This window comes from Nicotiana tabacum, chromosome 7 (assembly GCF_000715075.1).
Source record: "Nicotiana tabacum cultivar K326 chromosome 7, ASM71507v2, whole genome shotgun sequence".
Taxonomy (NCBI): Eukaryota; Viridiplantae; Streptophyta; class Magnoliopsida; order Solanales; family Solanaceae; genus Nicotiana; species Nicotiana tabacum.
In genome coordinates, this window is record NC_134086.1 from 69240235 (window position 1) to 69255971 (window position 15737).

The 15737-nt window shown below is 34.5% G+C and overlaps 1 protein-coding gene across 1 annotated transcript; it reads left to right on the forward strand.

Annotated features, from left to right (window-relative positions):
- The first annotated feature begins 12429 nt into the window (after positions 1 to 12429).
- On the forward strand, positions 12430 to 13125 carry LOC142162133 (secreted RxLR effector protein 161-like). The gene is made up of 2 exons (XM_075218448.1): positions 12430 to 12480; positions 12550 to 13125. Exons 1-2 carry the CDS (start codon positions 12430 to 12432, stop codon positions 13123 to 13125), a joined length of 627 nt encoding a protein of 208 aa, XP_075074549.1.
- The last annotated feature ends 2612 nt before the right edge of the window (positions 13126 to 15737 follow it).

The window sequence follows — 15737 nt, forward strand, 5'->3', positions numbered from 1 at the left end:
GTGAAGGCAAACCAGCATAATTAATTAAGGCTAAACACATGCACTCATAATAATAATAATGCCCACATATTGAAATTAGAATATTATGCTTTCATTTCATCCTAAGATTCCTTAGGACACCAACTTTATACTATTTATTCACTTATCCTAAATATTAAAGTAGTAGACAGAAGCAGTGCGCATGCCTGTTATCTTCTGCCTGCTTTTCTTCTCTTCATTTCATATCATTCCACTTCACGTTGGTACACTGTAAGATTGGATAAAAGTACAAGATATCTTCTTTTACTCACTCTTAATGTAGGCTTTTAGTAATTAAAATTATTTTGAAAAGGAAAAAAGTTCAAATTTGTTGTTGTACTATTATCCAAATTAGCAATTTTATTTTTGTTAAATTTTTATTCCACCCATACCTTGCCGTTAGAAAATCACCTTGTATTTGTCTTTGCTATTAGTGAATTTTTTTAATTAGGGGTAAGGTACTCAAATTTAAATAATAATGATAAATATGACCCTTTAGATATATTCTAGTTAAAAAATTATTTGCATATGTAATTTATAGTATTATATCGGTATCTTTTTGATACCAGTACTAGGTTGAATTTATAAAATCAATTTGGTTTATATATCGTACTAGTGGTGTTAAAATATACTAAAAATACTCATAGATAGGTTATTTCAATGACAAAAATATCATATCATAGTTTAAAATTCAAATAATAATCAATTTTTTATACCAAAAAGTGTCATTTGGACTTACGTTAATTGGTTATAGCCTGAAAGGATAGTGACGTGGCCCAAGTGGTGGATAAATAAAAGGTCTAATATTAAATATCGTGTGTGTGGATAAGTGAGGCCCAATAACTATTGGCCTGTGATGGGTAGGCACTCTTTATAAATAGAGGCCAACCCTCTTTCCCTAGCCATTAGAAAACCCTAGCGTATTATGCCTCTTGAATACGTGGTAACGGTAGACATCACATCAGTCAAGTTCTCTGGGCTATGAGAGCGAGTAGCTAGTGGATCGTGGAAGTTGGTCTCATGCTTAATCGTCGTTTGATGTCGCTGTTGTATCCATGGAGTTTAACGGTACGCTTCCTTAAACTCTGACTCTAGATTGATTCTACAAATGTGTCTTAATCTCTGCTATGACTGTGATTTAATAATCCTACAGTTGGTATTGTTGGAATTTGGATTTACGTTAATTGGTTATAGCCTGAAAGGATAGTGACGTGGCCCAAGTGGTAGATAAATAAAAGGCCTAATATTAAATATTATGTGTGTGGATAAGTGAGGCCCAATAACTATTGGCTTGTGATGGGTAGACACTCTTTATAAATAGAGGCCAACCTCTTTTCCCTAGCTATTAGGAAAAAAACCTAGCGTATTCTGCCTCTTGAATATGTGGTAACGGTAGACGTCCCATCAATGAAGTTCTCCGGGTTGTGAGAGCGCGTAGCTAGTGGATCGTGGAAGTTGGTCTCAGGCTTAATCGATGTTTGCCGTCGCTGCTGAATCCATGGAGTTTAATGGAACACTTCCTTAGATTCTAACTCTAGATTGATTGTATAATTGTGTCTTAATCTCTGCTATGACTATGATTTAATTATCTTACAGTTGGTATCAGAGCCATCATAGTCAGGGATTAAGATCAAGAATTAATCTTGGGTTTAAAACGAAAAGGATTGTTGTTAATTCTAGACGAAGGCACGATGTTCTCTTTTTTTTAAAAACCCAAAAAAAGAATTGTTCTATCAGCAAACGCCGGCGACCGTTTTGGATAATGAATTAGAGGAGACATCGAAAATAAGATGGCTGAAGGACTTTAATTTGTTAAAAAGCATCTGATTTTATGTGTGGCCTTTCACATTAGTATTAATTGAAACAATAATATCACATAAATTGTAGCCAACTCTCGATGACGGCAGAAGGCAACATAATGTTCTTGTCTTGTCCAAACTTTTACCTTTGACATATTTTTTATTATTTTAATGTGATACCATCGAGTTGAAGTTTGATAATTATGATCAAGCCTTTTGGTATTAGTCATAGAAAGAGTATGTCCTTAATCAAAATTCTCTTTTAATCTGCCGCTTCGATCGTTGTATCTGCCTATAGATCGATTTTCTTTTCATCAAAATTTTATGGGTGTTTTATAGCATATTAACATGTATAACTAAGAAATTGTGATCAATAAATAGTTTCACCAAAGTGGTCTATTTATTTGGAGTCACTAAAAAGTTCTCAATATTATATACATGTGAGATCATTTAATACATGGATTGAGAATTATGATTAATAGATAGTTTCCACCAAAGTGGTCTGTTTATTTGAGTTATTTAAATATTCTAAATGCATATATCATGTCCAAATTATCCTTTACAAGTGTACACTAGTGCTACAGATTTTTCTTTTGATACTAGTGACGCTAAATTAATGCTAATGATAAGTTGTTGTAAGAGGAGGTTTTGTGTCTCTTACCTAAATGAAGGGCACAATGTATGCCTTGTACTCTTGGATAATAAGGGGAGTAGGTTTTATATCTCTTACCTAAAGGTAAGGATGCAATGAATACCTTGGACTCCTTGATTTTTAAAAGGGGAGACAGTTGCATCTTTTACCCAAAGGAGGGGTGTAATGGATGTCTTTGACTCTTTTGATCTAATTTTTGTCTAATTTTAAAAGAGCCCATAATTTTATCTAATTTTTGTGTTGTTTGCTTATACAGTTGTTAGCAACATGACTACTCAGTTTAATTCCATTGAAACTTTGACTAGTTGCAACTACAAGAAATGGAAACAGGATGTTGAAATAGTATTAGGTCTGAAGGACCTGGACTTTGCATTGACTGAACAGAAACCTGCTGAACCTACAACTACTAGCACTACTGATGAAAAGGCCAAGTATGAAAATGGATGAAGGCTAACAAATTGAGTCTTATGATCATGAAGATATCCATTTCAGATCACATAAAAGGTGCAATTAAGGATAATGGAAATGTAAAAGTTTTCTTGAGTGCCATTGGACAGAAATTCCTAGAATCTGATAAAGCTGAGATAGGTAGCCTAATTGATTCCTTGTCTATCATAAAGTATGACCTTGTAGGTAGTGTCCGTGATCATATTATGAAATTGGTTAACATTGCTACCAAACTGAACAATTTAGGTGTAACCATTACCGATGATTTTCTTGTCCACCAATCTCTAAGGTCCCTTCTTGAGTAGTTTAACCAACTTAAGACAACCTATAATACACAAAAGGATAAGTGAAGTGTTGATGAGCTTTTTACTATTTGTGTGGTAGAGGAAGGGAGGATCCCAAAGGAGAAAGTTGAAGGTGTAGTGAACTTTGTTAGTTCGTCTAGATCAGCTGATTATCCCTCTTATAAAAGAAAAGGTGGACCCAAATTTCACAAAAAGAAACATGGTCATTCTCATCATCCAGGTGGTAATAGTGGTCATACTAATAAGCCTGGTGTTAATCAAGGTTAGTCTCATAATCCTCTTGGTCCTCAAGCTGTAATTAAGAAAGAAATCAAGTGCTGGAATCGCAAATAAGTAGGTCATAAGAAAACAGATTGTCCCATGAAAAAGAAATCAGGTAATTTTTTAGCTTTTGTCTTCTTTGAAACTAGTCTTATTCATGTTCCTTTAAATTCCTGGTGGTTGGATAGTGGTGCAACTGTTCATGTAACCAATGACTTGCAGGATTTAGTAAGCGACGGAAGGCAAAAGAGGATGAAGCCAGTATTGTTGTGGGCACTGGACTCAAAGCAAAAGTAGAGTTTTTAGGGACATCTATTTTACTTTTTAAAAATAATTCTAGTATTCTTTTAGAAAATACCGTTTTTGTACCGTCTATGAGACGAAAATTAGTTTCGGTTTTCTTTTTGGACAAAGCTGGTTATTCATTTCAACAAATGGTATTATTAAAATTTCCTATGATTCACATGTTGTTGTTGATGCTTTTTTAAGTGATGGTCTATATCGCTTGAATGTATTGAATGAAACTTTTTCTGCAATGCATGTTGAAAATATTGCCCACAAAAAGTCTGTTATGAGTAAAACGTCTTACCTATTATGGCATAGGCATCTTGGTCATATTTCTAAAGAAAGAATTGAACGATTGGTAAAGAAAAATATTTTACCTGTTCTTGATCCAAAAGATTTTGAAACTTGTATCGATTGTGTTAAGGGTAAAATGACCAAGATTAAGAGAAAGGATTCCACTAGGAGCTCTGAACTCTTAGAAATTATTCATACCGATATTAGTGGACCTTATGTACTTACTTTCACCAATCATAGGTATTTTATTACTTTTATTGATGACTTTTCAAGATACTATTATATATATCTTTTAAAAGAAAAAGTTGAAGCACTTGATAAGTTTAAAATTTACAAGACTGAATTTGAAAAACAGCTTGGGAAGTCCATTAAGATAGTGAGGTCTAACCGTGGTGGTGAGCAATATGGAAAATATGATGAGTTTGGTCAATGTATGGGGCCTTTTATTTTATTTTTGAAAGAATGTGGGATAGTAGCACTATACCATGCCAGGTACTCCTGAGCAGAATGGTGTGGTTGAAAGATGGAATCGTACTCTAATGGAAATGGTGAGAAGTATGATGTCAAGGACTAGGCTACCTGAGTATCTTTGTGGTGAAGCCTTAAAAACAACTAGCTATATCCTGAATAGAGTTCCTACAAAATCTATCTTGAAAACTCCCTTTGAACTATGGACAACACGAAAACCTAGCTTGAATCATTTTCACATTTGGGGATATCCAGCTGAAGTTTGTATTTATTCACCCACAAAAAAGAAAACTAATCCTAAAACTACCAGTTGTTTCTTTATAGGCTATCCTGATCACTCTAAAAGTTTTAGGTTTTTTTGTCCTGGGCGTGGCACTAGAATCTTGAGTCTATTAATGAAAAATTTCTTGAGCATGATGTTTGTGATTGTGATTGTTCATGTAGTAAGGAAATTGTATTGCAAGAGAAGGAAGTCATTGTCCATGTACTTGTTGTACATGAAATGTTGGTAAACCAACCTATTCATGAGGGGGAGAATCAAGGGAACAATGACACAGATCCCATAGTTCCTGAGCAAGATGTTCAAAATGAACCACTCCGTAGGTCACAAAGAGAAAGAAGGTCTGCCATCTCTGATGATATTATCGTGTATGTGACTAAAAATCTCAATGATACTGGAGAGTTGACTGATCCTTTATTATATGCTCAAGCTATTTCCTCTCCATTTGTTGATAAATGGTGTGAAGCAATGAAAGATGAAATGCGCTCTATGGAGCACAATGGAGTGTGGGAGTTAGTTGAATTGCTTGTAGGTTTTAGGCATATTAGTTGCAAATTGGTGTTTAAAACTAAAAGAGACTCCAAGGGATATATAGACCGTTATAAAGCAAGGTCGGTTGCTAAGGGTTATTCTCAAAAAGAAGGTATTGATTATAAAGAAATATTTTCTCCTATTTTATCCAAGGATGCATTTAGAGTTGTGATGGCGCTTGTAGCTCATTTTGATTTAGAGTTGCACCAGATGGATGTCAAAACTGCTTTCTTGAATGGTAGTCTGCTTGAAGAAGTTTACATGGTTCAACCTGAAGGGATTAAAGAAGCTGGTAAAGAACATCTAGTATGCAAGCTTAACAAATCCATATATGGGCTTAAACAAGCTTCCGGCCAGTGGTACTTGAAATTCGATGAAATTATTACAAAATTTGGATTTGTGGAAAATAAGCTTGATGAATGTGTTTATCTCAAAATAGCTAATGGCAATTTTATTATTATGGTTCTCTATGTTGATGACTTTTGCTTGCCACAAATGATTTTGGCTTGATGAATGAGACCAAACAATTTTTGTCTAGGTCTTTTGATATGAAAGATCTTGGTGAAGCCTCTTTTGTTCTTGGGATAGAAATTAAAAGAGATAGGTCATGTGGTTTATTGGGTTTATCACAGCATTCCAATATTGAGAGTGTTCTTAAAACTTTCAATATGCAAGACTGTAGACCTGGTGTTGCACCTGTTGTAAAAGGAGACAAACTTAGCAAGGATCAATGTCCGAAAAATGAAATTGAAATGAGAACCATGAAAGATGTGTCATATGCAAGTGTTATTGGTTGTTTGATGTACATACAGGTTTGTACAAGGCCTGATATTGCATTTGTTGTTAACATGTTGGGAAGATTTTCTTCTAAACCCGGGTGGGCACATTGGGTGGCTGCAAAGAAAGTGATGAGATATCTACAACGCACCAAAGACTTCATGCTTGTATACAAAAGGGTTGATGATCTGGATCTTCTTGTATAATTAGATTTTGATTTTACAGGTTGTCAAGACACTATGAAATCAACTTCTGGGTATATTTTTATGTTGGGTGGAGGTGCTATTTCTTGGAAAAGTGAGAAACAAAGCATCACTGCTACATCTACAATGGAAGCTGAGTTTATTGCTTGTTTTGAGATTGTTTCACATGCTGTTTGGATGAAGAATTTTCTTACTAAATTACAAATTGTGGATTTTATATCTAAGCCGGTGACTATTTTCTGTGACAACAATGCAGCTGTGTTCTTCTCTAAGAATAACAAGAGAACAAGAGGCTCTAAGCATGTTAGCGTTAAGTTTCTTAAGGTTAGAGATATGGTAAAAGAAGGTGATGAACGTTTTGAGCATATTAGCACAGAATCTATGTTGGATAATCCTTCGACTAAAGGTCTTAGGCCTGTAGTGTTTAATGAACATGCTAAAAACATGGGCATTTTAGAGTCTTTTGATGTGCTTTAGTCAGTGGGAGTCATTTTATAGCTGCTGACTGAGATATTACTTTTAATAAATTCTAATTTTATGCAAGCTTGTGTTATTTCATATTTGTTATGCTTATTGACTAACATGGTAATTTATTTATTTTTATTTCCAATTGGACATTGCATAATTTGAGTTTTGTTACTTGTTGCCTTGATTATCCTGGTAAGGCACAAGGAAAACCTCCTAAGGTGATATGATTTTAATATCATTTGATTTGGAGGCTCCTAATGTGATATGGTTATAATATTACTTGGAGGATTATTTCTTTCTAAGAGGTGTGAATCTATTCACCTTGATTAGAAAGATAATATGCTTAGCACACATGTTTGATCCATGTTGATGGAAATTCTAGCATATGTGGTCGTAGATAGAATTCATACCTTAAAATGGTGTGATGCCTGCTACGATTCATTGTTAGTCTTCTCTATTGAGGCTGAATGGATTGTTATATGGGTCATTCTATCCTTGGCTATGTGAGTAGTGTGGCCACTGTAGAGTCTAAAATCTTTTTTCAAAATGATCTTAAAACTCAAATATTTTAAAATTGTTTTCTTGTCCTCAATTAACGTTGCCGTCCAAGTGGGAGAACGTTGGAATTTGGACTTACGTTAATCGGTTATAGCCTGAAAGGATAGTGACGTGGCCCAAGTGGTGGATAAATAAAAAGCCTAATATTAAATATTATGTGTGTGGATAAGTGAGACCCAATAACTATTGGCCTGTGATGGGTAGACACTCTTTATAAATAGAGGCCAACCCCCTTTCCCTAGCTATTAGAAAAAAACCCTAGCGTATTCTGCCTCTTGAATACATGATAACGGTAGACGTCCCATCAGTAAAGTTCTCCGGGCTATGAGAGCTCGTAGCTAGTGGATCGTGGAAGTTGGTCTCAGGCTTAATCGTTGTTTGCCGTCATTGCTGAATCCATAGAGTTTAATGGTACGCTTCCTTAGATTCTAACTTTAGATTGATTGTGTAAGTGTGTCTTAATCTCTGCTATGGCTACGATTTAATTATCTTACAGGTATCAAAGCCACCATAGTTAGGAATTAATATCATGAATTAATTTTGGGTTTTAACGGAAAAGCGATCGTTGTGAACTTGGACGTTGGTATGTTACTCTTTTTCACCAAAGTTGTTCCATCGCCGCACGTTGGTAACTGTTTTAGTCTAATGTATTAGAGGCGGCGGAAGAAACAAAATCTCTTTCTTTGTTAAAGGAATTCTAATTATGTGTGTGGCCTTTATGATAAGATTAAAATAAATTACTCCATATGTTTTGGCTGGTGAAAGTCGATGGCGATAGAAAACAATGTGATGATTTCTTTTGTCTTGTACATACTTCTTATCCTGGGGCATGTTCTTTATTATTATAATGTTTTTTATTTTTTAATTTGGTTCAACATTTGGTTTACGGACATGGCTGTAGTATTTGTTATAGAAATAGTATGATCCCTAATCAAGGATCTTATTATTGTTGTCACTTCGATCGTTCACTTTAGCGGCAGATCGTTTTGCTTTTCATTAAAGGAAAAAAGAAATTGTTTAGTTGCGTGCATGCTAAACGTAGCAGTTGACTATGTATCCATAAACCTTCTGCTTTGGTACTTTTATTTCTTCCAATCAGAGAATGAAATTAATAAAGATATATAGAAGAGTTTGAGTATATGGGTGTTTTATCACATGTATTAACATATATAACTAAAAAACTGTGATTAATAAATAGTGTCACCAAAGTGGTCTATTTATTTGGAGTCACTGAAAAGTTCTTAATACTACATACATGTGAGATCATTTAATATATGGATTGAGAATTATGATTAATAGATAGTTTCCACCAAAGTGGTCTGTTTATTTGAGTCATTAAAATATTCTCAATGTACCATGTCCAAATTATCCTTTACAAGTGTACACTAGTATTGGAGATTTTCCTTTTGATACTAGTGATGCTAAATTAATGCTAAGGATAAGTTGTTGTAAGAGGAGGTTTTGTGTCTCTTACCTAAAGGAAGGACATAATGTATGTCTTGTACTCTTGGATAATAAAGGGGAGGTTTTGTATCTCTTGCCTAAAGGTGAGGATGCAATGAATGCCTTGGACTCCTTATTTTTTAAAAGGGGAGACAATTGCATCTTCTACCCAAAGGGGTGTAAGGAATGTCTTTGATTCTTTTGATTTATATATTCCTGCCCATAATTTTAGCTAATTTTGTGTTGTTTGCTTATACAGCTGTTAACAACATGACTACTCAATTGAATTCCATTGAAACTCTAACTAGTAGCAACTACAAGAAGTGGAAATAAGATGTTGAAATAGTGTTAGGCTTGATGGACCTGGACTTTGCATTGATTGAATAGAAACCCGCTGAACCCACAACTACTAGCACTGCTGATGAAAAGGCTAAGTATGAGAAATGGATGAAGGCTAATAAATTGAGTCTCATGATCATGAAGAGATCTATTTCTGATCACATAAAAGGTGCTATTAAGGATAATGGGAATGCAAAAGATTTCTTAAGTGTCATTGAACAGAAATTCCTAGAATCTGATAAAGCTAAGATAGGTAGCCTGATTGATTCGCTGTCTACCATAAAGTATGACCTTGTAGGTAATGTCCATGATCATATTATGAAATTGATTAACATTACTACCAAACTAAACAATTTAGGTGTAACCATTACCGATGATTTTCTTGTTCACCAATCTTTAAGGTCCCTTCCTGAACAGTTTAACCAACTTAAGACAACCTATAATGCACAAAAAGATAAGCGGAGTGTTGATGAGATTATTACTGTTTGTGTGGTAGAGGAAGGGAGGTTCCAAAAGGAGAAAGTTGAGGGTGTAGTGAACTTTGTTAGTTCATCTAGATCAGCTTATTATCCCTCTTATAAAAGAAAAGGTGGACCCAAATTTCAAAAAAGGAAACATGGCCAGTGTCATCATCAGGTAGTAATAGCGGTCATACTAATAAGTCTGGTGTTAACCAAGGTCAGTCTCATAATCCTCTTAGTCCTCAAGCTATAATTAAGAAAGAAATCAAGTGCTGGGATTGCAAACAAGTAGGTTATAAGAAATCTGGCTGTCCTCTGAAAAAGAAATCAGGTAATCTTTTGGCTTTTGTGTGCTGAAACTAGTCTTGTTCATGTTCCTTTAAATTCTTGGTGGTTGGATAGTAGTGCAACTGTTTATGTAACCAATGACTTGCAGGATCTAGTAAGCAGACGGAAGCCAAAAGAGGATGAAGCCAGTGTTGTTGTGGGCAATGGACTCAAAGCAAAAGTAGAGATTATAGGGACATCTATTTTACCTTTTAAAAATAATTCTAGTATTCGTTTAGAAAATACTATTTTTGTACCGTCTATGAGATGGAAATTAGTTTCGGTTTCCCTTTTGGACAAAGCTGGTTATTCATTTCAACAAAACAATGGTATTATTAAAATTTTCTATGATTCACATGCTGATGTTGATGCTTTTTTAAGTGATGGTCTATATCGCTTGAATGTATTGAATGAAACTTTTTCTGCAATGCATGTTGAAAATATTGCCCACAAAAGGTCTGTTATGAGTAAAACGTCTTACCTATTATGGCATAGGCGTCTTGGTCATATTTCTAAAGAAAGAATTGAACGATTGGTAAAGGAAAATATTTTACCTGTTCTTGATCCAAAAGAATTCGAAACTTGTGTGGATTGTGTTAAGGGTAAAATAACCAAGGTTAAGAGAAAGGGTTCCACTAGGAGCTCTGAACTCTTAGAAATAATTCATACTGATATTAGCGGACCTTATGTACCTACTTTGACCAATCATAAGTATTTTATTACTTTTATTGATGATTTTTCAAGATACTATTATATATATCTTTTAAAAGAAAAATTTGAAGCACTTGATAAAATTTACAATTTTCAAGACTTAAGTTGAAATATAGCTTAGGAAGTCCATTAAGATAGTGAGGTCTGACCGTGGTGGTGAGTACTATGGAAAATATGATGAATTTGGTCAATGTAAGGGGCATTTTGCTTTATTTTTGCAAAAATGTGGGATAGTAGCATAATATACCATGCCAGGTACTCCTGAGCAGAATGATATGGTTGAAAGATGGAATCGTACTCTAATGGAAATGGTGAGAAGTATGATGTCAAGGACTGGGCTACCTGAGTATCTTTGTGGTGAAGCCTTAAAAACAACTAGCTATATCCTGAATAGAGTTCCTACAAAATCTATCTTGAAAACTCCCTTTGAACTATGGACAACACGAAAACCTAGCTTGAATCATTTTCACATTTGGGGATATCCAGCTGAAGTTTGTATTTATTCACCCACAAAAAAGAAAACTAATCCTAAAACTACCAGTTGTTTCTTTATAGGCTATCCTGATCACTCTAAAAGTTTTAGTTTTTTTTGTCCTGGGCGTGGCACTAGAATCTTGAGTCTATTAATGAAAAATTTCTTGAGCATGATGTTTGTGATTGTGATTGTTCATGTGGTAAGGAAATTGTATTGCAAGAGAAGGAAGTCATTGTCCATGTACTTGTTGTACATGAAATGGTGGTAAACCAACCTATTCATGAGGGGGAGAATCAAGGGAACAATGACACAGATCCCATAGTTCCTGAGCAAGATGTTCAAAATGAACCACTCCGTAGGTCACAAAGAGAAAGAAGGTCTGCCATCTCTGATGATATTATCGTGTATGTGACTAAAAATCTCAATGATACTGGAGAGTTGACTGATCCTTTATCATATGCTCAAGCTATTTCCTCTCCATTTGTTGATAAATGGTGTGAAGCAATGAAAGATGAAATGCGCTCTATGGAGCACAATGGAGTGTGGGAGTTAGTTGAATTGCTTGTAGGTTTTAGGCCTATTAGTTGCAAATTGGTGTTTAAAACTAAAAGAGACTCCAAGGGATATATAGACCGTTATAAAGCAAGGTCGGTTGCTAAGGGTTATTCTCAAAAAGAAGGTAGTGATTATAAAGAAATATTTTCTCCTATTTTATCCAAGGATGCATTTAGAGTTGTGATGGCTCTTGTGGCTCATTTTGATGTAGAATTGCACCAGATGGATGTTAAAACTGCTTTCCTAAATGGGAGTCTACATGAAGAAGTTTACATGGTTCAACCTGAAAGGATTAAAGAAGCTGGTAAAGAACGTCTAGTGTGCAAGCTTAACAAATCCATATATGAGCTTAAACAAGCCTCCAGGTAGTGGTACTTGAAATTTGATGAAATTATTACAAAATTTGGATTTGTGGAGAATAAGCTTGATGAATGTGTTTATCTTAAAATAGCTAATGGTAATTTCATTATCATGGTTCTCTATGTTGATGATATTCTGCTTTCCACAAATGATTTGGGCTTGTTGAATGAGACCAAACAATTTTTGTCTAGGTTTTTTGATATGAAAGATCTTGGTGAAGCCTCTTTTGTTCTTCGGATAGAAATTAAAAGAGATAGGTCACGTGGTTTATTGGGTTTATCACAGTGTTCCTATATTGAGAGTGTTCTTAAAACTTTCAATATGAAAGACTGTAGACCTGGTATTGCACTTGTTGTAAAAGGGGATAAACTTAGTAAAGATCAAACCGAAAAATGAAGTTGAAATGAGAACAATGAAAGATGTGCCATATACAAGTGTTGTTGGTTGTTTGATGTACATACAGGTTTGTACAAGGCTTGATATTGCATTTGCTGTTAACATGCTGGGAAGATTTTCTTCTAATCCTGGGTAGGAACATTGGGCGGCTGCAAAGAAAGTGATGAGATATCTACAACGCACCAAAGACTTCATGCTTGTGTACAAAAGGGTTGATGACCTGGATCTTCTAGTATATTCGGATTCTGATTTTGCAGGTTGTCAAGACACTATGAAATCAACTTCTGGGTATATTTTTATATTGGGTGGAGGTGCTATTTCTTGGAAAAGTGAGAAGCAAAGCATCACTGCTACATCTACAATGGAAGCTGAGTTTATTGCTTATTTTGAGACTGCTTCACATGCTGTCTGGATGAAGAATTTTCTTACTAAATTGCAAATTGTGAATTTTATATCTAAGCCGGTGACTATTTTCTGTGACAACAGTGCAACTGTGTTCTTCTCCAAGAATAACAAGAGAACAAGAGGCTTTAAACATGTTAGCCTTAAGTTTCTTAAAGTTAGAGACATGGTAAAAGAAGGTGATATATGTATTGAGCATATTAACACAGAATCTATATTGGTTGATCCTTTGACTAAAGGTCTTAGGCCTGTAGTGTTTAATGAATATGCTAAAAATATGGGTATTTTAGAGCCTTTTGATGTGCTTTAGTCAGTGGGAGTTACTTTGTAATTGCTAACTGAGATATTGCCTTTAATAAATCCTGTTTTTATGCAAGCTTGTGTTATTTGATATCTCTTATGCTTATGACTAACATGATAATTTATTTATTTTTATTTCCAATTGGACATTGCATAAACTCATGATAGCTTTGAGTCTTGCGACTTGTTGCCTTAATTATCCCGGGTAAGGCACAAGGAAATCCTCCTGAGGTGATATGATTTTGTGTCACTTGAAGGCTCCTGAGGTGATATGGTTATAATATCACTTGGAGGATTATTTCTTTCTAAGAGGTGTGAATCTATTCACCTTGATTAGAAAGATAAAATGCTTAGCACACATGTTTGATCCATGTTGATGGAAATTCTAGCATATGTGGTCGTAGTTAGAATTCATACCTTAAAATGGTGCGATGCCTGCTACGAGTCATTGTTAGTGGAAACTGAATGGATTGTTATATGGGTCATTCTATCCTTGGCTGTATGAGTATTGTGGCCACCGTAGAGTCTAAAATCCTTTTTCAAAATGATTTTCTTAAAAACTCAAATATTTAAAATTATTTTCTTGTCCTCAATTAACGTTGGCGTCCAAGTGGGAGAATGTTGAAATTTGGACTTACGTTAATTGGTTATATCATGAAAGGATAGTGACGTGGCCCAAGTAGTGGATAAATAAAAGGCCTAATATTAAATATCGTCCGTGTGGATAAGTGAGGCTCAATAACTATTGGCCTGTGATGGGTAGGCACTCTTTATAAATAGAGGCCAACCCCCTTTCCCTAGCTATTAGAAAACCCTAGCGTATTCTGCCTCTTGAATATGTGGTAACGGTAGACGTCCCATCAGTCAAGTTCTCCGGACTGTGCGAGTAGCTAGTGGATCATGGAAGTTGGTCTCAGGCTTAATCGTCGTTTGTTGTCGTTGTTGTATCCATGGAATTTAACGGTACGCTTCCTTAAACTCTGACTAGAGATTGATTCTACAATTGTGTCTTAATCTCTGCTATGGCTGTGATTTAATAATCTTACAAACTCCACTTGAAAAAAGTAGTTTCAACTTGCATTGCATGGAGTTTGATTTTGGAAGTTCGAAGGGAAAGTTTGGAATGGCGCTAACGGAGTATTTATTGGACATAGAATTTGGGCTATTTTTTATTTAAGAAAACTGAAAACATTGTTTGTTCGTGAAATTTGATAATTTTATAAAGATAACTTTTCAGTTCTAAAAACTTGTTGAGGTAGTTTTGGTGTAAATTATTTTTCTTTCACTTATAAAACTTTAATTTTGTTTCAAGTATAATGCAAGTCCAAATTATTTTTCAATACAACTTCAAAATCTCTTTTTTCAAGTTTCAACAAAATTTATGTTCAAACACTAGCTAAATATGAATTTTGGAAATATATGGTTGAAGTTGAAAAAAAAAATTGAACTTGAAAGTGAAAAAAAATATTTGAAAATCATCATTTTCACCCGCAATATTTTTCAAACAAGATTCAACTTCAAATTTCAAGGTGAAATTGAAATAATTAATCATATTATAAATAAATATTAATTTACAAATAATATTTCAATGTCTCTCTGTTATAAAATAAAAACTGTAAAATAAATAAACTGAAGAGAAGTAGAGAGTGAGGTTGATATATTATTCAACTGATGTACATAATGAACTGAAATCTCCTCTATTTATAGAAGAAAGGAAGCAGCTGTGAGGCTTTTCAGGAAGCAACTGCGAGGTTTTTCTTCAGCTGCTCGTAAGTTGTCTGTATGAGCCGCTCGTAACCTGCCTGTTTAATAAGAAGATGTTGCAAGTCATTTCATTGAGTTGCTTGCAACCTGCCTCCATCAGTTGCTTGTAGATAAACTCCAATTGGGTACTAAATGTATAATATTCTTCAGAAAGATTATCTATAGCGGAGTATTAAATGAACATCCACAATATAATTATTTTCATAATACTCCCCATTGGATGTTTATTAAAAGATATTGTGCCTCGTTAAAATTTTACTAGGAAAAAGCTAGCGAAAAAAATCCTAGTGAAGGAAAAATAGTACACATATTTAGTAACACGCATTTTTAACTGCCTCATTAAAAACCTTACAAGAAAAACCCCATAGGAAAAAACTTAGTAAGGAAAAAAGAGTACAACGCGCATTTCACTCCCCCCGATGAAAATCTTGTTTCAAATATTTGAGTTTCCGTATTCCAATCTTGTATACCATCTTCTCAAAAGTTGAAGTTGATAAAGATTTAGTGAACAAATCTGTTGGATTGTCACTTAGAACAGATTTGTTGCACATTGATGTCACCATTTTTCTGAAGATCATACTACTTTTATGAATCCTCCCTTTAATTGGGATATGCATGCAGCATTGTCTTTGTCTAATAATTGTGATTTTTTTATCACATTCCAACCCTTATTTTCTCGAATAAAACGAATCACTGATTTCAACCATACACATTCCCTACTTGCTTCATGAATAGCTATTGTCTCAGCATGATTTGAAGAAGTAGCAACAATAAATTGCATTATGGAGAACCATGATATGACAGTACCTCCACATGTAAACACGTATCCGATTTGAGATCGAGCTTTATGGGAATCAG

What these genes read in the sequence shown, in the direction of transcription:
- LOC142162133 (XM_075218448.1), top strand. Translation starts at nt 12,430, where the DNA reads ATGAAAGATGTGCCATATACAAGTGTTGTTGGTTGTTTGATGTACATA. An exon ending in GTTGTTTGATGTACATACAG is followed by an intron (nt 12,481 to 12,549) that starts GTTTGTACAAGG and finishes AATCCTGGGTAG; the next exon opens with GAACATTGGGCGGCTGCAAA.